The 21,794-nt window shown below is 37.9% G+C and overlaps 3 protein-coding genes across 8 annotated transcripts; 1 reads left to right on the plus strand and 2 right to left on the minus strand.

The window, feature by feature from the left end:
- Positions 1-2,897: 2,897 nt before the first annotated feature.
- LOC117606571 (uncharacterized) lies at positions 2,898-11,754 on the minus strand. 6 transcript variants are annotated; one of them, XM_034329205.2, is made up of 6 exons: positions 6,309-6,773; positions 6,130-6,235; positions 4,605-4,851; positions 4,390-4,536; positions 4,147-4,333; positions 2,898-4,097 (listed from the first exon to the last, which is right to left on the minus strand). In XM_034329205.2, the coding sequence occupies exons 3-6, from the start codon at positions 4,811-4,813 to the stop codon at positions 3,408-3,410; spliced, it is 1,233 nt and encodes a 410-aa protein (XP_034185096.2). In that variant the 5' UTR covers positions 4,814-4,851; positions 6,130-6,235; positions 6,309-6,773; the 3' UTR covers positions 2,898-3,407. The 6 variants fall into 6 exon arrangements, with proteins under 6 accessions (XP_034185096.2, XP_034185055.2, XP_034185047.2 ...); XM_034329164.2 differs by lacking the exons at positions 6,130-6,235; positions 6,309-6,773 and adding an exon at positions 11,571-11,754 and having other exon boundaries at positions 2,898-4,076; XM_034329156.2 differs by lacking the exons at positions 6,130-6,235; positions 6,309-6,773 and adding an exon at positions 11,571-11,754.
- Positions 11,755-12,738: 984 nt separating this feature from the next.
- Phyhd1 (Phytanoyl-CoA dioxygenase domain containing 1) lies at positions 12,739-17,615 on the plus strand. Its single transcript, XM_034329220.2, has 5 exons — positions 12,739-13,021; positions 16,317-16,460; positions 16,542-16,655; positions 16,815-16,965; positions 17,022-17,615. The coding sequence occupies exons 1-5, from the start codon at positions 13,001-13,003 to the stop codon at positions 17,438-17,440; spliced, it is 849 nt and encodes a 282-aa protein (XP_034185111.2). The 5' UTR covers positions 12,739-13,000; the 3' UTR covers positions 17,441-17,615.
- Swt1 (Swt1 RNA endoribonuclease) lies at positions 17,471-21,684 on the minus strand. Its single transcript, XM_034329117.2, has 12 exons — positions 21,301-21,684; positions 20,565-21,084; positions 20,255-20,461; positions 19,914-20,176; positions 19,599-19,835; positions 19,294-19,524; positions 18,974-19,228; positions 18,713-18,905; positions 18,523-18,638; positions 18,286-18,443; positions 18,079-18,219; positions 17,471-18,008 (listed from the first exon to the last, which is right to left on the minus strand). Exons 1-12 carry the CDS (start codon positions 21,430-21,432, stop codon positions 17,768-17,770), a joined length of 2,694 nt encoding a protein of 897 aa, XP_034185008.2. The 5' UTR covers positions 21,433-21,684; the 3' UTR covers positions 17,471-17,767.
- Positions 21,685-21,794: the final 110 nt, after the last annotated feature.

Here is a 21,794-nt window from a genome sequence, read left to right on the forward strand (position 1 = left end):
TGAATATTGAAGTTCGCGCTCCCTGAATGTATGCAACACCGGACCACGCTCTGAACAAAGTTGCGTGTCTTCAGGCGCTTCAAACATGCCATGCAACCAAGTGCATTGAATTGCATTAGCAGATAGTTGCAATTAAAATTATCTTCCATATCCCTTAATTAAAAAATTAAAATATCAACAGAGATGATAAAAAAGCATTCGAAAAATGCATATTTAATGAATATTGAAGTTCGCGCTCCCTGAATGTATGCAATACCGCAGCACGCTCCCAACAAAGTTGCGTGACTTCAGGCGCTTCGAAACAGCCGTGCAAGCAAGTGCATTAAACTGCATTAGCAGATAGGTGCAATTAAAATTATCTTCCATATCTGTTAATTAAAAAATTAAAATATCAACGGAAACGATAAAAAAGTATTCGAAAAATGCACTCTCCTCTATCTAGTATTCTACAATTAAGCACCGAGACCCTCGAGGGCAATTAACGTGGCATTAGTCGGTCCTGGTAAGTGCATCAAAATCGGTTTTACCTCGAATGCGTTCGCCGTCCCTTCTAATCGCCCGAACAATCGTCAACGGTACCTGACTAAAGGTCTTCCGGTTGTTGGTCGAGAAAATGGAACCCTCCAGACGGTACTCACACATTTTCCTTTCCACTTGTGTCAGTGGTGGTAATTTTCCTCCTATAAATGGCCTGGACCCATTCGAAAACGCTTTAGTTCAACGTCGACCTCCTCGAGGATCACCTGGTGCATTTAAAGTCAGTGAAACTGATCATCTCTGCCCCGAACATCCTTTCATCTACCGTAATCTCGGTGTCTTTCATCATGAATCTAATAACAGAAGCAATAATTCTTCTAACTATCGTCAGTGATTCGTTTGCTCTGGATTTTGGTCGGTTTTTGTGGATCGGCAAACCATCGAAGACAACGGAAGAGGCTCAATTGGTCGAAATGATTAGATGGCGTCAACCAGTCTGTTTGATGCCTGCCGAAGGAGTGTCTTCTTGCATGCAGGAGATCAAAAAATTTCAGAATGATTACGAACAATTGATTGGCAAAGAATTTCTGGTGAACGATGAAGAAGCAACTCCTCCGATCTCTGAATTAACGGAGGATGAAGAGAAGAAGGTCAGAGATGGTAAATTACTGTCCTTGATTAGGGAGAAAAAGAGAGTACAACAAATTTATGTGACGAAAGTCCTGAATTCACCTATGACTGCCACTTTGGTAGCTTACGGTTGTGTCCCAGACATCGGTATTCCTTTGTGCCAAAATCATCGAGGTTCTCTGCAACCTACAAAGCCGGTCTTCCAATCGAAACCTTCTTTGACCATCTCCATTGCTGAGAAACCGGTGATCGATTACGTAAAACCTACAAAAGGGTCGTTCAACGACAACGCGCATCAAAGTTCCAGCAGTGTGACCGATAAATCTTCGGAATCGATCGAGGAAGGGGCATCGAAACCTCAGATCATCATCAGGGATCCGAGTAACGAGGAATTGTCCACCAGGTTCGTACTCGAAGATAGCAGCCCGACGATAGCGACGACCAAGTTGGAGGAAGTTCGTAAGCCCGGAGTTATAAGCAATCTTGCGCCATCGAAACTCAATTTCTTCGGGAAAGCATCGCAGAAGCCTGTTAGCGATCAATCTGTGAAAGCAGAACTATCGGTAGAGCTGTCGCAGGAATCTGGAAGCGACGCGATCGAGACCTTGTGGATGCCAGAGGGTGGTTCGCAACTTTCCAAGAACAATCCTTCGACGAAGGAACGCCGAATCTTTCAGACGATTCGTGATATTGTGAATAAAACTGAGAAGTCGAAAATCGTGCAGACACTTCAGAATATTTTACGAAGACCGTCTGAACAGAAAACGGAGGATTCTTCGGGGTTGAAGAAGGATGGAGGCTCAGGTTTGAATAACCCTTTCAGAACGGAGGATAATGGTACCGCGACGGAACCAGAGCTGTCAACTGACAATGGTGAAGACACTTTGGATACCAAGTCAATGGTTAAAGAGAATTTGCGTAAATCTTTGATGGATAGCTTTGAAAAGTCAGAGGTGAAAGTGACTGAAACGCCTGGTTCATTTGAAAATCCTGTCGAATCAGGATTCGATAAGGGGATGGAAATGATAAAGAATGATAGATCATAGGATTCAAATAGGAAGGTCTCGATATCAGCTTGATAGTGTTGCAATTTCAATTTTCCAATTTTCCAATTTTCCAATTAAGCTACCTAGGATAATAGGACTCAATCTTAGATACTTAGGGTACTTGAAGTCTAATTCAATCTTCAGCGTTTCTTTATCCGACTGAACTAGGTTGAAATTTTCTATATTGGATTATCGTAGATGTAAGATTATCGATGGTAATTCATCGTTAATTATGTTCTACATTTTTTTACTTTGTACATTCATGTTCAACAGGTGCTCATTATTTAGGTTATTAAAGTCGTTTATTTACGTTTATTACATACAGTAGTAAATAAAAATTATGATGTCAAAGTATAATTATTCTCGAGACTCGATAACTTAAAGCTACTCTATTCCTGTCAGTAGATAATCGCATATAATTGTCTATACCTTACTTAACATCTTAGCTTATGTATCACATGTGTAATTGGCGTTCTTTATTTAAATAAAGCTTATCAATTCCGTGATAAATCGTCGTTTTATATATTTGCGTTTTTCGTCTCCTGAGATAAACGAAGATACATATATGTTAATGGGAATCAGGATCAAAAACACGCTTGCTACTAATTACTCCTACTTTTAATCTCGTTAATTAACCCTTTCGCTGTGGTACCATTCAAAAAAATGAAACTACCGTCGAAATAATTTTTCACAAATTTTGTGTAATCTAGCGTGAACTATTTTTTTTCTTCTTTTTTTTTTCAATGGTTTAAGGAATAATGAAATGGTATGCATATGGTGCAGACACATTGTATAAATGATGATAGAAATGATCGTGTGCCATGAAATACGTTTGCACTTTTAGCAAATGGTTGGCCATTTTTCGAACGCCTCTGTGTACAAACTTTGCTGCGACAGGATTAAATACATACACGCACATACACGCATTCTCATACGCACACCCACACAGAGTACATTGTTATTCGCGAGCTTTTATCTGTGAAATTTTACGAACGTAATCGCGTTGACGTTTCGTTCGAGCAACTAATTTAAAAGTTATATTAGCTTCGTCGTGAGAGTTTTTCGTTGGAATCGCGAAATTTTCCCTCTGAATTTGTTAATCGCTCGCGTTTCGGTGGTTTTTCCGAAAATCCCTGTATTTTCATTATAAAATGAAACATTTCGCGATTCCAGGATTCTTCGAGTCTATACGGAGGTTTCAAATTGCGATTCACCTTCCTCGCCGATCTTATTTTAAGAAACGTTTCGATTCTTTTATTGACTCGCGGAGGCTGACAATTCCGAGTAAATTTTATGTTTCTTTCCCAAAGCTGCGTCTTTCATCATTCCTCTTCTCCACGATGATTTTCTGCTGGCCATATCAATTTTGAAACTAGGATCATCGAATCTCGATTTTGTCCCACGATTTTCCGTATCGAGGCCTGGGATTTCTGTCGTCGAAATCGAATGCTTCCTCTGTTCATTAGAAATATTTAATTGGTCCGTTTCTCCGTTGCTCTGAAATCGCTGTGCAATTGATTTACCAGCAATTCCTTGTGCCTTAGATTCGTCAGGAATTCCCTGCATCAAACCATTGCCAGACAACCTTATCTCTCTTCGTCTCCTTTGGAAACTCCTCACTACACCTTCATTTTGATCCTTGCTTCCTTTCCAAGCATCTCCCCTTCGTTTATTCATCTTCTCGATTTTTTTGATATTTTTCTTGCTTGAAAAATTCTCAGACTTCGTCGTTAACGTAATTTGTGAATCGTTATTAATATTTTCGACGCTTGATGAAGCGGAAGACTCTCTTGACTCGTCCACTTCCGATTTTCTGGTACCGTGGGTCGGCGCTGACCCTTTCGGCATAATCCTCAGCTCTTCTCTACGATCCTCCAAAGAATTTTCAGCGGATATCTCTTTAGGAATGCTACTTTCTTCTTCCTGGAACGAAACATTGAATATCTAATGAATGAACAGTGTCTTAATTATTTGACAAAACTGAACCACTCACGTCTTGTTTCTTCGACGAAACGCGACTGTGTAATCGCGCCATCATTCGTATCCATTTGGAATAGTTGAATTTTGGAAACACATAGGGAGGTTGTGTCATACCCTTCACAACAAACGGTCGTAGTCTCCTCACATCGACGATGTTGTTCAAGGAAATTCCGTTGCAGGAGGGTAACGAAAAGGGTAACCTGTCGGACGACGATCCCTTAATTATTGGAGAATAGAAAAGAGAAATATATCTTACCTAGCTGGCACACAACCCTCTATCGCGTAAACTACGACGCGTGCCGTCGCTGAAACGTCGGCGTTTCTCCTCGAGCGTGTCACAAGATCTTTGTCGAAATATTGATCATTCGTCCGTTCTGTCGTCTTCTCGTCCGAATTCAACATCCTAAAAAACGAAGAAATTTTCTCAATTGAAATTCTATAGATCTTAGAAATTCAATTCGGACAACTCACAATTCCACGTCACAGATCGGTAGATCCGGATCGACGAAGAGGCAGTTGTAAATCGGATACAAGGCCGTTCGATCATCCGAGGTTAAATCGTCGGCCAAACTGTTTCTCTTGGAGGAATTTTCGTAGCCGTGAGGAAGAGATTGACTCGTTGAGAGCATCAGGAGGAGAAGCACAAAGACCGTCGCGAAATTGTTCCTCATTGTTCCCATTGTCCGCGGAAAAGTTGCCTCGCGTCTGCGGAAAAGTTCTGCAACGTCGATGATCACTCTTAATAACGTTACGATATTGCGGCTGCAGAATTTCCTTCCACCCTGTCCTTGTTAACTCTATTTGTCCGTGCTTGATTAGAAAGAAAAACTTTTTTCTTTATATATATATATATATTCTTTCTCTTATTTTTATTTTTCTATGGTTGATCGTTAACGCTATGGTTCGGAAGTAATCGTGCGAGATAAAGATAACGATGTATTAGGATACTTTTTCTTTCTCTGCAAATTTTAATGATTACTCGAGCATCATTTAATTGTTGCGTAAACCGAGGACGATCGTTGGCTCGCGATCCTTTATTAATTCCGGCAATTAAACTGCGAGCCGACACGGTGTTCAAATAAATGCAGGCTAGACGATACGCTAATGCAACGACACCGAGCCGCTAATAGCTGGTTAACAATGATAATTCGCTGGTTATCGCAGCCAATGTGGTACAGCATAGATAGATCGTAGGAAAATGGGATGGGGAAACGAGTCGTTTCGTCTGCAAGCACCGTTGACCCCCTTCGATCGTTAAATCGTTCTCTACCCTAAATCGCTATCTCGTCCGAGCGAAGAATTTTTTAATTCACGAAATATACGATCGAAGTATTTGATGATGTAGAAAATCTTGCCGGTTAAACAGGAACGAAAATAATTTACACACGAAGGGAGAAAGGTCGACACGTGAGCGACAAACAGAGCTCTGGGTAACATTGTCGTCGTTTTATCGTGTCGGTCAGTTGTAGATGACATAATGATTCTGTTTACCAGTCAACCGAGCAGAACGGTACCCGTTTCCCGTTGTTACGACACGTCTATGATTACCAATCAAAGATGGTAAAATTGATAATTTTCCAACCCTTTCCCCATTTTTCGCTTCTCATCAACTAGCAGCGAGTCGATTAAATCAACAGTTTCTAATGAAATCCTTTCGAGTAATATTCGTAAGGATAAGAAGGCTGTCGTTCGATAGAAAAATCAACATCTTGGTAAAGGGAAACCTGCCGTTCTATCTGACGGGGATATTCCTTGAATAACAAGCTCGTGTTTACGAGCGATCCGCCAGCGACGAGGAGGAAGCGTCACGTAGTCGATAAAAAGAGATTCGTATTAATAAGTCTGCATGAGTTTAGATATCGAATCGTCGCGTTCCACATCATCCAGATTCGAAACCATGGTATTTTTAATTGAGGAACAGTGGCGTGATTCAATTTTGCTTTGTACCACTAGAATCAGATCTAAATTCTTCAACAGGCAAACAATTTTTACGAACCCTCTGTTTTGATTCCCGCTTCTAAATTAATACGTTAAGGGGCGCAGTGGAAAAGTCTGCGTATGGTCAGACGCGCTATAATTGCCATTACTTCGTCGATGAAATTCTGAAAATTATCATGAAAATAATTTTATTCCTGTCTCCTAAATAAGAAAGAAACTTATGAAAGAGAAACTTACGTAGAATCGTGTCGCTGATCAATTTATCACGGTTCGAGTTGAAAACAGGGAACAATATTACGTAGCTGACGGTTCTGAATTTCCCTTTTGAAATCGGAAGCGTCGAGTTTCGTCGGGTGTTTAGCGTGCCGGAGGGCCGTTGCTGTTTGCAAGGGAATCGTCATCATTTAATCGTGCCAGCCTCTGTGTCGTCGGGTATGTCAAGCTTTCTGTACGCGTATATATGCAGGTGGAACTCGCGTGGAAGGAGGCGAGCTAGTTGCACGCCAACTGATTTCACGCTGAGAAGCGTGCAGTTTCTACACCGACAGATTGCTCTACGCCGCCTTACATCATTGCCACCCTGTTACCGTAATAATGCCATTAACAGCATTCCCTCTACAACGTTAGACGATCGATCGTTCTAATTGCTTTAATGACGTGGTCATCGTTTGTCGATGAAGGATCATTCGAATTCACGATGGAAAAGGAAGAATTGAAAGTTCTTTTAATAGCAGAACCGGCTAATAGATCGGTTTTGTTGATCAAATAGTAAGAATAACGATGAGAGTAGTAGTAGGGTGAGCAGAGTGCGATCAGAACGCGGACAAGAGTTGTTCGATCATCGAAGAAAGAATGAGATGGAGAGAAAGGGAAAGAGACGACGGGTTATCGGCACGACATACTATTTATACACTCGCCCACGTATAAAATACGTCGCGACGCGATGAAATTATATCGGGCTACCATTCCGATATAAACAATTAGCGAGATGCGCTTACACCGAGCGATTAACACGTTCGGCCACCGTGGGGGTCACCGGTGACCAAACTCTCAAATTTTACGTAATCGAGTTATTGGAAAAAAAGTGAAGAGTAAACAAACTTCGGATAAAGTATTTAAATAACGTTACTTTCAAACCCTATGAATATTATTTTTTTTTTTTAAAGCGTCTGGAAAAATACCACCCTTAAAGAGAATATTCCATGCAAGGGGAGTGTAGAACTCGTTCACGGGAAGATATAAAGCGGCTATAAATTCTTAAATAAGAGCCTAATTAATAAATCCTCTAGCTCTACTAATAACACTAGATCCCAATTTTCCACGCAGTATCTACCAATTAAAAAGGAAGCTCCTCTCTCGCGAACCCTCCTCTCCTGAACGTCTACAAATCCTCGCTAAATTATGTTCATCACATTGCCGTATATATATATTTTTTTTTTCATTCCCCGTCTCCTTTATTTTTCTACAATACCGGAATAGTAATCGGCTGAATAAAAAGGAATAAATTGCGGGCTGATTGAACGCGAAAACGGTGGACGTCGAAGGAATTTCAAAATTGTTTTTGGTCTCGCGTCGAATGAAAAGTAAATTGAATCAGCGTTTTTCCCGCTCTGTTCTGAACCAGACTCCGTCGAGCCGACGCACTTAATAGAAATGCAACAAGGAGGTTAAGGAACACGAACTTTTCCACGAGTCTTATCGAGAGAACACTTTTTAATCGGGCCTCGTGTGCGGTATTCCGTGCCGAGCTTGTCGATTTGGGGTCAGAAAAATAACCCGGCGCGGCGGCGTCTCTCTAAGCTTAGCGAATGTTACATCGGTCCAGGATTTTCATGCTTTTTATTTCTTAGCGACCTGAATTTGATGACTTTAATTTTCTTCATTTCAAATTATAATAATAATTAACAATTATTATTTCTTACCAAAACGATTCAACGCGATTAATTCACCGCGCACAAGTATCCCTTCTCGTTTCCCAAAGGTATCAAGTCCATGCTAAGAAATCACTCGAAAACTGATTTGCACCGTGTGAATTTCAAGGAAAAGAAGAAGAATACTGACTCGAGAGGAAACGTCGAACGTCCACGCTGACGTCGAGCGTACTACTACCGCGGTTTAACTCGCGATATGCCCAGTCGAAAGAGATTAGAACAGCTGGTTCCAGGTCCCTACCACGAGGTTCTTCTCTATCCACACCACGTCCCAACATTTCAATCTCATCGAGAACTATGATTCAGAACGCTATCGTAACGTCCTTTTGAACCGATCCTACCGATTACCAGCTAATTTTCGGACTACAGAAAAAAATCTTCAAACTGGATTATTCCCAAAACTGATACGTATTTAATCTTTTCTTCGTCTAAAACATAATGCCAGAATATTTGACTCTAGCTTCGATTATCATAAATATCGAAGCAAAGAAAAATGAATCGGCTAACTTTAATCGAAATCGATCCATACCGTGGGACAAGTGAAATTATGTTATTTCAGCTGGTGTAACGAGTTTCCATCGAGTTCCATCGTAAAGCAGAAATTTCAGATTCATCCAGCGTGTAGGAAATTCCAAATCGATGTCGTAATTTCGAAGGATCCAATGAACGCGATTACGATGGAGCTTCTATATCGTGTGAACCAACGAAGGAATAAAAAAAAAAAGAAAAAAAATAGACGAAGAAATAAGAGGAGTAAGAGTAAGAGCGTAAAATGCGTTACACGTGCTGCTTCCTATCGTACCAATGACCCAGAGGTCAATCCAACTGACTACCGTTAATTTAATCTGGGGTCAAAAGACAACGCGTGGTGTACGCTGATCGAAAATCATCGTTTCTTTAGATAAACGACCAACCATGGTTACTGATGACACGTAGGTAAAGATAATTGTGTTTTTTTTTTTCTTTATATTGAAAATGAATTACAATTCTGATTACTTCTAATTTGGAAATATTAATTTTGACTCTTCTGATTAACGAAACAAAGAACACATCTTTTTAGAAATTCTTCTATGAGTGTTTGCAATATCTTATCAAAAATCCTTGCAAACAAAGTCACGTATCGTAGATATTCAAGGAAACTATCAGTCCAAACACGGAATATATTCTCGATACTTCCGTAAATATTTCTATCGTTCGTATGGAAATAATGGCAACAAGCTATTCCCAAGGCAAAGATTCTATTTGTTCCGGTTTAAAAGAGATTGAAAGATAAGCATTTCTTCTTTCGAATCGGAAGATAACGAAATCAGAGAGTAGATATCGATTGGAAAGAACATTCTTTATACGCGTGCTCATCCAACTCGATATTAAATTAAAAAATTAACTTTTAATATTCCTAATGATCCATGATCTATGTGTATTATTGTATCCCGTATAAGAAATGGCTGTTTCTACTATTCCATTAAAGGCGTTAACTTAAATGGCTCGTTTCATTCGTTTCACTTGTCTCAATCTTTCACGTTTAACCCAGAAAATTCTTCCCGAAGACGTTCGCGATTGTCGTTGATTAATCATTCTCTGCTCCGGCGTGCTTACCTGATTGTTTTATTCATTCCGAGACTGGAAACTTTTCAAAGTAGATGCTCGTAAACGCGACAGAACAACTGCCTCTCATTGCGTTATGCTTCTTCTTTCCTTCCTATCCTTTGCTTGAAAGTTGATAATCATTTCCCGTCGAAACTCTCGGCAAAAGTCTCTTAAGGAAAATATTTGCAATCTAGATACGTTGAACAAAACTTATCCCTCTCTCTAACTTTACTACTTATCGCACTAATTTCTTTGTTATAGTTTACACTTTGCTTCGTTATAGCTCTCGCGATTTCACTTCTTTCCTATTCATACCTAACAGAGATTATCTTTGAAAGGTGCGAAATTACTGATAGAAAATATATGAAAAAAAAAAAAAAAAAAAAAAGAAAGGCAGCCCAATGAATTTTTCCAGGCACGATGCATGCTCGATGTCCGTTTCGTTGCCATTCGAATTCATCCGCTTGACGATCCCTCGTTTGCCGTACAAACAGACACCGTTTCCGGTCGCAGTTCGTTAAATTCCACCACCGTTCCCTCGCCTCTTCTCTTCGTTCCGTTTACCGCATCGCTAGAAATCGTAAATCGGGTTAAACAAAATCGCGCGTGAAACCTCTTCAAATAAAAAACCCTCCTGTCATATAAATAGCTCGCTCAAACGCCGAGGAAAATCTGATTTTCCGGGACGATTTGAAAATTTTCCACGTGTCCGCTCGATTTTGTCACCGGAGTACCCGCTACCTAATGAAGATCACCCGGCAAACACCCCGCTCTTCCCATGCTTCTCGGTGAATAAATATAATCCAGAAATCGTGTTACCAGCCGACAGGCTAATTTGAATAATTAGTTCAACTCCCACACCTTCCCTGCTCGTCTCATTTGTATCACCTCTTTTCGTCGGCTCGTAACTTGGTACAGTAAGAGATGGAAAGCAATAATTGGGAGCCTTAAGTATCATAGTCTAGAATCTCGCTAACAACTCGTATATAGAGTGAGTTTAGGCCGAAAAGAGTACACCTGGCAGTCCACCAACAAACTCGACTCAGGTTAGCCGGATTATCGGGCCTCGCAACCCCTAAAGGGGTTGCATTTCGTTTTGCGACCCGGCATTAATGGCGCAATAATGCTGCACCAGCTAAGGCTTACGGTCTAAAAAGAAACTAAGTCGACCCAACACGGTTTGGCCAACAGTCAAATGGCACCCGTCACCATTCTCACAGACTTTATTTCCGTTTATTCTGTGCGGCCTTCCTCGTTTGCTGTCGCAACGAGCGTGATCTACCTGGTCTCCGAAACGAAGGCCTGGGTTAACCCTCGATGATCTATTTAGGCCCACTTTTATAAGCCCGTCTTAAGAAATGATCAGACTTTCGAAGAATTTTGTTATTTCGATGGAGTTGTAATAAGGGCTGAAGAGAAAACACGATGAAAATTGATCGTTTCTCTCTTTTCAGTTAATACGCCGCATTGATGGATACTGTTTTGCTTTGGTAATATGAATTTTCATGCAATTTGTATATTTATGCAAGGATAGAGATTGATTAAATTGTTTACACGGTATATTGAGCTGTGGTCGGCACCGGCAACCGACACCACGAATTTAATTCAATTACAAGCTTTGAGCACCGTTAATGTTACATTAATAATGTAGAATAACAACATACCGAAACAATACAGTGAAAGATTAAACTTTTCGTTCCTTGCTCGCTATACTCGATGTTTTAATGCATATTTTTGAAGAGAATGCAACGGAATGCCAATAAATTGGATGTATTTTCGGAACTGATCACTGGAAACATATACCAGAAGATGCTGTTCCAATGATTAACTCTCTGTTTTTGAAATTCTCAATGCTCGAATTGCAAACCGATGACGATTACGAACCCACACGCAAGAGCCTTGAAGAATGATTCGTTCTTAGCAAAGTACAGGCTCGTAGATCAAATCTTTAATACGAGCGTTAAGAGAAAAAGATAATTACCTGTTTGGAATTTCTGACAGTGGACAAAAGAAAGGGTTGAAAAAGCAACGCTCTCTTCACCGGGTGTTTTTATCTTCTTGCAATAACCGTTTACGCTTCTTTCTGTGACAACAAAATCCCTCGGTCGAGTTGGCCGATAAAATAAGATTTTTCCTCGTAATATTAACATATTAACGAGTCAGGAGAAACGAACTTTCCAGCTCGACTGTTCGCGACTTTATCTGTCTATCTCTCTGGTGGCCATTGAGAGACCTCGAACTCGAGGGACTAACGCCCATAGTCTTTTCATTTACATGAAAGAATAAGAACGGAAGGAAAAATGCGATAATTTTAGTTAACTCGTTAATGCCAAAAAGTTACGTGCATGAAATATTTTACTTTGACTTTATTGAATTTTAAAATTGTAAATAATAAGATGGAATTTAATTAAAACCCGTATGAAACTTAAATGGGACGATCAATTAGTAAAAAGATAAATATCGTTTAAAATGGTGATAATGAAATAATAATACGATAATAATATAAAAGTAATAAGGATATTAAATGTATGCAAATTAAAACAAATTAGAACGTTTCAAATTGAATAACACGTAGGAGTTAATGAATGCGTGTGGGGAAAATATTTCATAAAAATTGAGAATTTAAAACGATATTAACTGAGATGATGATACGTGAAATTGTACAGAGGCATCTTAAAAATGTCAGACTGCAATTTGACAGTGGACCGTTTCACTAGTTTGAATCAGAATTTAAATATAAACGCGAATCATAAGTTACGAAAAAGCTGGGATGAGCAATTGTACGCAACTATCTCAATTAAAACGAAATGCACAAATCATTTCAGGAATAATGGAAAGATAAATTTGGTTTGAAAAGTTTGTTAATCGTTTAAACGATCAGACCTCAAATTAAAACTTCAACCTGTTTCAATTTAATTTGTAGAATACAAAATATTTCATATACGAAGAGTTTACATTGAATTGCACAGATATAATTAATTAATCAATATTATTAAATTCAACGGAATAGAATCCACCATTGAAAGTAATTCCAGCTCGTTTGAACTTTATAGCAAAGCAGTTTGTCGATAAAACGATCCAATTTTAACGATTTCGTGATTTGTTTTCACAGATCGAGTGACTAAAGATGACTCAACCGGTCGGAAAGTGCAGTTTGAAATTTCCTCGATCGCGGGGTTCACGTGTCACGACTCCGACTCGACCCGACCCGACTCGACCCGTTCCGACGTAACACGACTCGAGACGACTCGACTCGACTCCCCACGACTCGACCCGATTGAGCACACACGCCTGCGGCTCACCTAGTCATTTCGTAGGCGCAGTCGGTGACGGACGTGTTCGAGGCTCGCTCGCCCGTGTTCAGTATACTATACAACCGACCAGTCCAAGACTGGCTGTAACGGACATAAAATGAAGGACATCCGATCACAGGTGAGTGAGCTACAACCGTTTATAGTTGACCTCGTTACCTTATCTCGAGCAAAAGTCAAAGCCCGCGAAAACTTGTTTGCGCGACCACGACCACGTGGAACGCGGCAGTTAACTCGTTGACAGTTGTCTTTCAAACAAATCTTATCTTTTTCTCTCTTTCTATACGGAGTTTTTTAAATAATTGCCGAGATGTGCGTTGAACTTAAATGTCTCTCTTACCAAATGGAATTTTTATTATATTTTCTTTCTGAGATTTTATATTCTCTTTACAAGATTTACGAACGATACAGTATCTTTTCATCCGTTAATAACTCGGAGCAAAATTTTCATTCTGAATGTCAATTATATTATAAAAATTAGAGCAGGAAGGAAAGGAACGAGTGATTTTGAAAGTTGGAACGTTGGCTTGTTTACAAGCGATTAGCTGGCGAAAGACAAACGTTGAAAAGAAACGATCCTAATCTCGCGTGTACAAAGGTCGCGAACACGTGGTGCCGATTAAACGATCCGATGACCGATCCGGACTCTATATACGGTCTCGCTAAAAACGAATCGCGAGCAACGATACACGATGCGGCGAGGCAAGACGAGACAACGAAATCAGAGACGAGGGACCAACGGCCGGTGTCGTCATCGAACAAGACTGACATAATCGAGCTCGACCTCTCGCCTCGATGGGGTCAGCATCCTCCTGCCGGTGGACCACATCCCGAACCACTCGATGTAGAAGCCAAACTGGCCAACACTTAATTACTCGCCGCTCCTCTCTCTTTTAATGCTAATAGCGTTCCATTTCGAACACCATTTTATCCAGCTATTTTCCCTTAATAGGCTATAAACCCCCTCTAATTTTTATAAATATATATTTACAACAGAAAGAATGAAAAATTATAGAAAAATTTATCGAGCTACTTTTTTTCTATAGATTCGTCGGAGCTAGAGATATTGATAGAAAGTTATTTTGAGACGAATTTTTGTATGTACGTCAAATTTTCGATAGTACAGTTTCATTTATTATCTATTCATTTGTTTATCGTAGTTTTCGTTCCTCTTTTTTTTTTTTTACGACCATGTTGTCCATCATTTGACATGACAATTTAACGAGGACATTATCGCTGTTTTATTTGCTCCTTCGCTCGAGCAAAGTATTACTGACTGATTGATTATTTGTCCCAATAATATAATTTCGAGCGATCGTATCGGTGTCGATTCGTTTATTAACGGAATTGTTGTCGACCCAGTTAATTGTATTATCGCTATCTTCAGCTTTATTTCCAGCACACTGCTGTTCTCTATTTTCAATCAACACGATAACAAATTTGAAATTTCGTGTAATTAATGTTTAATTACAGCAATTTAAATCTAACGTACATGATCGTGGAAGTATAATTTGATAGGAGTATTTAATTATAAAATTGAGGCATTTCGAAGTGTTTACACGTGGTCGCCTCACGGACCATCTTTCGACCGTGCCGTCAAGTCGGAGGTTCCATTTTTAGATTACGGTTAAGGTGACGATTAAACGGCCAAGGGAGGCCAACGCACATTATCTTCGTATACTTGGATGACAGAATCTCGTTCCTGACCCACCCACGCGATCCTCGATGCTTTTAGCAAAGGAAAATAAAAATTAATTTAATCGGTAACACTGGGGGAGGGGGATCCAAAATTGATCACCACCCCAGTAGACGACACCAGGAAACGCAAATTGATGTAAGCTGTTTTTGTTTTTAATTTTGAATGAAACAAAAATATACTATGTATCAGGATTTGCACTCGGGTTAGAAAAATGAAAGTTTTATTCAATTAACGAGATAATATTCATTTTTATGGTAGATCACGATGGCAGATATTTTGATAAATTAAACAGATCTGTGATCTGACCGCAACATAGAGGAGCAATTAAAACAAAGCACGCTTTCTACGGATTAATACGGCTATTCTCTGCTCCACATACACGTCTGGTTAATTAAAAATACTTAGATTCAAACGCCTCGCTTCCTCTAGTTTTATCTAATTTATACGGTCACGCTGAATTATTATAATAAATTTACGCTATCCTCAATTTCCGACTGTTTACATTATCCTGAATTCGCAGTGTAATCAATAATCTGTTTACGCTGTCTTAAATTTCCCAGCAATTATTAACTTGTGCAATATAATCAGGGAGAAAATATAATTATTTGAAAGTACAGAAATCGACCTAATAAGAACAATGATACATGCGTGCTGGATGTTTCATAAAGATCATGGCTAAGATAAAAATAAATATCATTTAAAGTCGAGGATGTAGGCGAAAGTCATCAGTCAACAAGAAGAGACTAGAACGCGTCTTATTTTTAGGCAAACGATGTTTACTAAGAGGCAGAGACCCGCTACCGATTTGATAATTTATCACCAGCAAGCATTCCACGCTGAATTGATCTATGGCCCCTTGATATTTCTCTACGTCCTTCTTTTTTTAACCGAGATATTTACCGGCTTCTTCTACCTCGATTAATACGTCCATTATCAAGGCGAATTGTCCGAGGGAGAGAAAGTTCTTCGGATACGGTCTCTCGCGAAAGAACAATTCAGGTGGTGAACTCTGTTGCTCGTTACTTTCGACTTCATAACGAGCGGACCGCGCGAAAGTCAGACTCACGGATCTGTGAAATCCGCTAGTTATGGATATTTCAAACTTCCTCGCGCTCAACTTTTCGAACAAACTCCAACAACCTCGGTTCGCTTCCAATTTTATTCGAGCCCCGAAAATTCTTGCAACTTTTCGATAATTTATCGAACCAGAGATTCAAGGTTCATCGAAATTCTGCATTCATAAGGGTCGTGACAATGATTCATTCGTGGATAAAGGGATGGACATCTAAGGGTCAATTTTAATATAATATTAGGCAAGATAACGATGCAACTGTTAAACAAAAATTCAATTAAAAAAGTTTATTTATTCAATGAATTTCATTCCTCTTTCATTCTATACAAATTGAATCCAGAAAGATTTATTTTGTAGCTTAAATTTCCAATTGCCCATCCCTCGAGTCAAAACGAAATCCTGCTCGAATGTATTTTTTTCCACTATTTTTGTTAAATTCGATCAAGTGTTTTTTGTTTTAAAAAACTGCTGCCGTGAATCCCGATCTGTCGCGGATGATTCAGGTGAATTACCGTGAATCGTTCGGTCAAAAATAGAAAAGCACGCGTGGGTGTTCTTTCAGAATAGAGCGTTATCGAATGATCTACTATTATTTAAATAACTATGAAAATAAGTTACTAATTTATGTTCTTTCTTTTCGAATAGTTCGAGAAGAATGGCTTCGTCGTTTTGGAGGACTTCTTTCAACCGGAGGAGATCGACGAGTTGAAATTTTGCGGCGAAGAGTTCACGAAGAACCTACCTCCGGAAAATGAAAGAAAAATTTTCAATTCAGTAGATTCGCAGCAAGTAAGAAACAATTTAGATGAAGCATCGTCCATCACCTGACAATAACAATGTATGAATTTTTCATTTGATAAATTATTCCAGAGTAAAGATCAGTATTTTCTGGATAGCGCTAATAAAATCAATTTGTTCTTCGAGGCTGAAGCTTTAGAGAACGATGGAACGCTAAAGGTGCACCCTCGAGTATCTCTGAACAAGGTACCACTCAATCTTTACAGTTAGGCTTCCTTGAACAAGCGTAGAACAAGAAGCGACTCGGTATATCGTCTTATTTCTTCGTGTTCTTCACATGGAAAGACAAAAGCTTCTCTCCCAAGACAGAAGGAAAATTGATTGTTCTGTATGACAACATTTTAGGTAGGTCATGCTCTTCACTGGCTTCATCCTACGTTCAAGAAGTACACGTTCGACGAAAGGGTAAAAGAAGCAGCTTTCCAACTAGATTACGCGGAACCAGCTGTGTGTCAGTCAATGTACATTTACAAAAATCCGGGTACTGGGTCTGAAGGTAAATAAAATATGAATTAGTTGTTCCAAAAATCTAACTGAACCTTTCCTGTTTAGTGGTGATGCATCAAGATGCAACGTATCTATACACAGATCCAGTGAAACTAGTTGGTTTCTGGATCGCCTTAGAGGATGCTACCCAAGAAAATGGATGTCTATGGATCGCTCCAGGCTCTCATCAAAGTGGAGTACACCGACGTTATACAAGAAACAAAAATCCAGATTCCAAAGAGTTGTTGTCATACGACAGACCTGCACCCTGTTATCAGCTTAGCAATTTTCAATCTGTACCAGTCAGTAAAGGAACGTGTATTCTCATTCATGGACAAGTAGTACATTTCTCGTATCCTAATAAAAGTGACAAGTCGAGACACGCTTATACGTTTCATGTGATTGACACGCAGCATGTCTCTTATTCAAAGGAGAATTGGTTACAACCACCTTCAGGAGGATTTCCTAAACTTTACAGAAATTAAATTAACCGAATGAAACGCTTGAAGTGTATATTTGAAAGGAAAAAAAAAAAGATCACCAAGGAACGAGTAATTTAGTACCGATCACAATGCTGGCTGTGCATTTTTATTTTTCACCTTGTACAAAAGTTACTTCTTGTATTATACAGACCTGTTAATAAAAACACTTAAAATATTATTTCCTTTTTCAGGAAAAAAATATATATAATCATCCAACGCTCAAAAAATGTTATGTTACATCGTACGTCCCTGGTACGGAGGTTTACTTAACAGAAAGCTGTACATATAACTATATAATCTTTAAAAAAAAAACGTAATGGAAGCGTATACTTATGTACATCTATAACTTGCAAATCTACAAAAATGCGTGCTCAATTCTTGCAATTGTCGTAAGCCCGTTTTTAATACTTCTTCTTTTAGTTTCACGCAACAATAGACGTCAAGAGGAGCCAAATCGTCGTTCAACTTCAACTTTGACGGCATAGCTTCAGGAAGAAACGATACCAATGTCTCGTGTAAGTTATTTAATGTCCGATAATCGATTCGAGAAGTTTTAACTTGTTCTATTACACTGCAATTAAAACAATTAGTTATTTTACGTTGATACACAATGTCTGACAAATGATTGTACAATTACTTACGCGCTTAGATTGCATAATAGTCGGTTTACGTTTGCCGCTAATTCTGGTTGTATTTGTTTTACATAGTCCACAGCTGGAACTGGGTCTGGAGTATTATAGTGAAAGGTACACGGCATTCCTACAACTTCAGCTGCCAAACCGCTACACGATAAAAGAATTTTTATACAAATAATAGGTCTAATGTGAAAATTTTATTTTATATCTTACCACATATCACGGGCGTAAACATACGCCGCTTCAAAATACCGAAAAGCTTTAACTGCCCTGCGTTCTTGCTCTTTAACATCATTTTCAACCCCAATTTCATCGCGAACCTTCTGATCGTTTATCTGGAGTTCATAATCATAACATTTTTGCAACAATTCCTTTAAAAAAAATAATACAGTTATGAACAGAAATTATTTTAAAATATGATTAGAAAAATTTAGTTAATTTTTTAATTACATTGACTTTCTTAGACACCCGTGACATCAAGTCGTGATATTTATCCACGTGAACCATCTGAACCAAATCGCTACATTTATTTAAGATAAAAATAACTTGTTTTAAGCTTTTCTTTCCTAGAAGAATATTTTTGCATTAGTAATCATTTTTTCTAATTACTATGTTATTCAATGAAAGTTGATGAACTTACCAGATGTATCTTTAAATATTTGTAACAATTCTTTTAAATCAGCTTCTGCTCTCCTTATAAATGACTCGCTTACAGCAGCTATCCAGTGTTTTATAGCACACTGTAAAACGGTTACTATTGTCCAAGGAGGTTTGACGATAACATACTTTTCCCAAGAGTCTCCGTATAATGTATGCATTTCTTTGCTAACTATCTGCAAAATGTTTTCTATTAATTCTTACGCGTTATTTCTTTCTTATCGCATATTATATTTGTACTTGCCACTGTTAAGAAGTCTCTCATAACACTTTTTGTATCCTCAATCATCTCATCCGCTATAAATAATTTAGTACTCAAAATCGAAGTAGATCCTAAACCCAATCTTTCTCTGTCTTGATTGACTGATTTAGACGGCCCGTTAAAATAATTAGTGGCATTGAGGTAGTCAATTTTTTCAAGAGGGTCATTACGTCCAATTGTGACAATATCATGAATCATCGCTTTAGTACAAAGATTAATATCGTACGATAGTAAAACCTAGGTTAAAGAACAATTGTATTTATTGATTGAAGTATATATGTGTCATATAATTAATAACTTACCACTGACTTTCCCAAGTCACGAATTTGCAAACAGGTCTGTAGAATTTCATCATCTGGACAATCAACGGAAAACTTTTCTTTATTTTTCACAACATCTTCCGGCGTTTGACCAATTACACGTGGATTTTTAGAAGAAAAAAGCTTGTTAATATAATTTACAGCTTTTCTCGCTTTATAGCAAAGCAATGCTGGCTTTGTTTTACCATGGTCATCTTTAATATAATCAAGCTCCTACAGTGAAAGGTTTATAAATAAATGAAATGTTTGTATCAAATATGTAGTATCTATCTTAATCAATTACTTACGCGTATAACCGTCCACGGTATTACAATCAGCGATCGATCATAAGTTTTTAAAGTAGTTTCTTGTACCAAATCAATAATCTCAATATTTGACAAAAATACATTTGTATCGACAACAATGTATACTTGCCGTTTTTCTTGTTGCTCGACAAGTAATGGATATTTTAACATATTACTGGGTATGTTATATGATGTATTTGTACTATTCTCTGTACAAAGTTGCGTTCTAACAGCCTGGACCTAAGAAAGACAACAATTGTTGACTCCAAATTTTGCATTCTATCAACATATTTAATTTTAGTGATTAATTAATATTACTTCATGCGAAATTTTTTCATCTTCCAATGGTTCCCAATCCATCTCTTCATACAGAGCATCCCTGTTCGATCGACTTACTAATTCATCTACCACTGTTACACTCGATACAGGCTCAAGCGTTTCTTTAGGTTCCATACATTTCTTATTTTGTGGACTGGAAGAATGATGATCTTCCTTATTACTGGAAGTCGCGTCCTTTGAAAGTTTGTCCTTTAAACGTGTCAATCTAACTTCCGCATTTTTACAAATATTTGTATATCTTCCTAACATAATCATTCCAAAAATGAAATCATAAAATAATATTTGAGTCATAATATGAGAAAGAATATTACAATACTTACTCTGTTTATGTATTGCAGAAGAAATTATGGATACACAACTACTACCCAAATTTTTACCATCAGTAATAGTTGCTGCCAGGTTTTTTTTTAATTTTTCCATGCGCTCCTTTCCCAAATTTTTTTTCATAGGCTTCAGACTCTGCCTTGTAGGTGTAGCTTCAACTGAATCACATTCTTCTTTTGCCTTTTTGCCTATTTCTTTCCTTCCTACCGTATCCGCAACATAAAATAATTTTTTACTTTATTACTCAAGATCAAAATAATTTCTCTAATATGCAAAATTTTGATATAGTTTATGAACTACATGTACCTTTGCTTTTTAACTGCCGCAATTTAGTAACTGGTTTTTCTTCCTTAGATTTAATATCACTGTCTTTATTTTCTTTTACTTTCTTTGTGTTAGAAACACTTTTGGAACCTCTTTCCTGCATTTTTTCTAAAAGTGCTTTCATCTGAGGTGTATAAACTGTGTTTGAAGTTGAATCAATCTCAGTCTCGTGTACCGGGCTATTTCTGTCAGACTTTGTAGCTAATGATTTTGTATCATCTTTAGAAGATTTAGGACTCCCAGTTTCTTTCTTTTTTAATATTTTTTCACGAAGTATTTGCATCTGAGGTGTATCTTTTTCTTTGTTATCTTTTGGTTCATTGACTTTTTCTTCATTGACCTTTGCTTGGGTACGACGTAAAGACCTCTTAGCAGTGAGTTTCTTTCGTTCACCAATCTCTTTTTCAGATGCATCGTATTCAGGTGTAGTAGGTCTAATTTCAGCATCACTTTCGTGAGTTACCTTTTTACGTTTCTTAGCAGGTTCAATCTTCTTTGTAACCTGAATAATAAAAATCATTCATAAATTTGTCTATTTTAATATTTAATTTGTTTATTACAGGATGTATTAATGCACCGTTAATTGTTAAAATTGATCTATACAAATTTTTACAAATCAGAATGTACATTACATACATGGCTAACTAAAAATACTAATAGAATATTATTAACGATTGTATTAACAATTAATGCTGGTGATTAAAAAATACTTAAGTACTTGTTTAGGTTGATCTTCCATTGGTTTTTCCCAAGAAGACTGGTTTGTTTTGACATTAAAGTAATAAACTCTATCTGGATGCGTTTTTGATGCTAATACAATCCAATTTTTAGGTAACTTCTGTTTCATCATATCTCAAATGATCAGAGATGATCAAGGAAAAAGTTAAGTTACTTGGCTTTCGAGAAACTGAAACTTCTTACTACATCTCATTACATTGTATCATCAACGAATATATGTATTTGTGGTGTCATGAAGTTCCACGAAATAACAAATTAGCAAATGCCTGTAAACAAACTAAATTAATCACGCGTTCCAAAATAAGAAATCTTTGGGTTAACATAGAAATCGTCTTAATGATTTTCTTGACTTTTAGACCTCACGTTTAATCTATTACTTTTGATTTAATTACATTTCCTCCATCTTTTAAAAGAAAGCGATCATAAAAATCAAAAGAAAGCAATTACATTTTTTAACACACATATTTTTTCATT

This window comes from Osmia lignaria, chromosome 9 (assembly GCF_051020975.1).
Source record: "Osmia lignaria lignaria isolate PbOS001 chromosome 9, iyOsmLign1, whole genome shotgun sequence".
In the NCBI taxonomy this organism is placed as follows: Eukaryota; Metazoa; Arthropoda; class Insecta; order Hymenoptera; family Megachilidae; genus Osmia; species Osmia lignaria.

Coding starts and splice junctions, on each gene's coding strand:
- LOC117606571 (XM_034329156.2), bottom strand. CDS start 11,739: ATGTTAATATTACGAGGAAAAATCTTATTTTATCGGCCAACTCGACCG. Junction 4,852..11,570: donor CTGTCAGAAATTCCAAACAG/GTAATTATCTTT, acceptor TCGACGTTGCAG/AACTTTTCCGCAGACGCGAG. Junction 4,334..4,389: donor GAGGGTTGTGTGCCAGCTAG/GTAAGATATATT, acceptor GTCGTCCGACAG/GTTACCCTTTTCGTTACCCT.
- Phyhd1 (XM_034329220.2), top strand. CDS start 13,001: ATGAAGGACATCCGATCACAG. Junction 16,461..16,541: donor ATTCAGTAGATTCGCAGCAA/GTAAGAAACAAT, acceptor AAATTATTCCAG/AGTAAAGATCAGTATTTTCT. Junction 16,966..17,021: donor TCCGGGTACTGGGTCTGAAG/GTAAATAAAATA, acceptor TTTCCTGTTTAG/TGGTGATGCATCAAGATGCA.
- Swt1 (XM_034329117.2), bottom strand. CDS start 21,432: ATGATGAAACAGAAGTTACCTAAAAATTGGATTGTATTAGCATCAAAA. Junction 19,229..19,293: donor GTGACTTGGGAAAGTCAGTG/GTAAGTTATTAA, acceptor TCTTTAACCTAG/GTTTTACTATCGTACGATAT. Junction 18,906..18,973: donor TGAGAGACTTCTTAACAGTG/GCAAGTACAAAT, acceptor AACATTTTGCAG/ATAGTTAGCAAAGAAATGCA.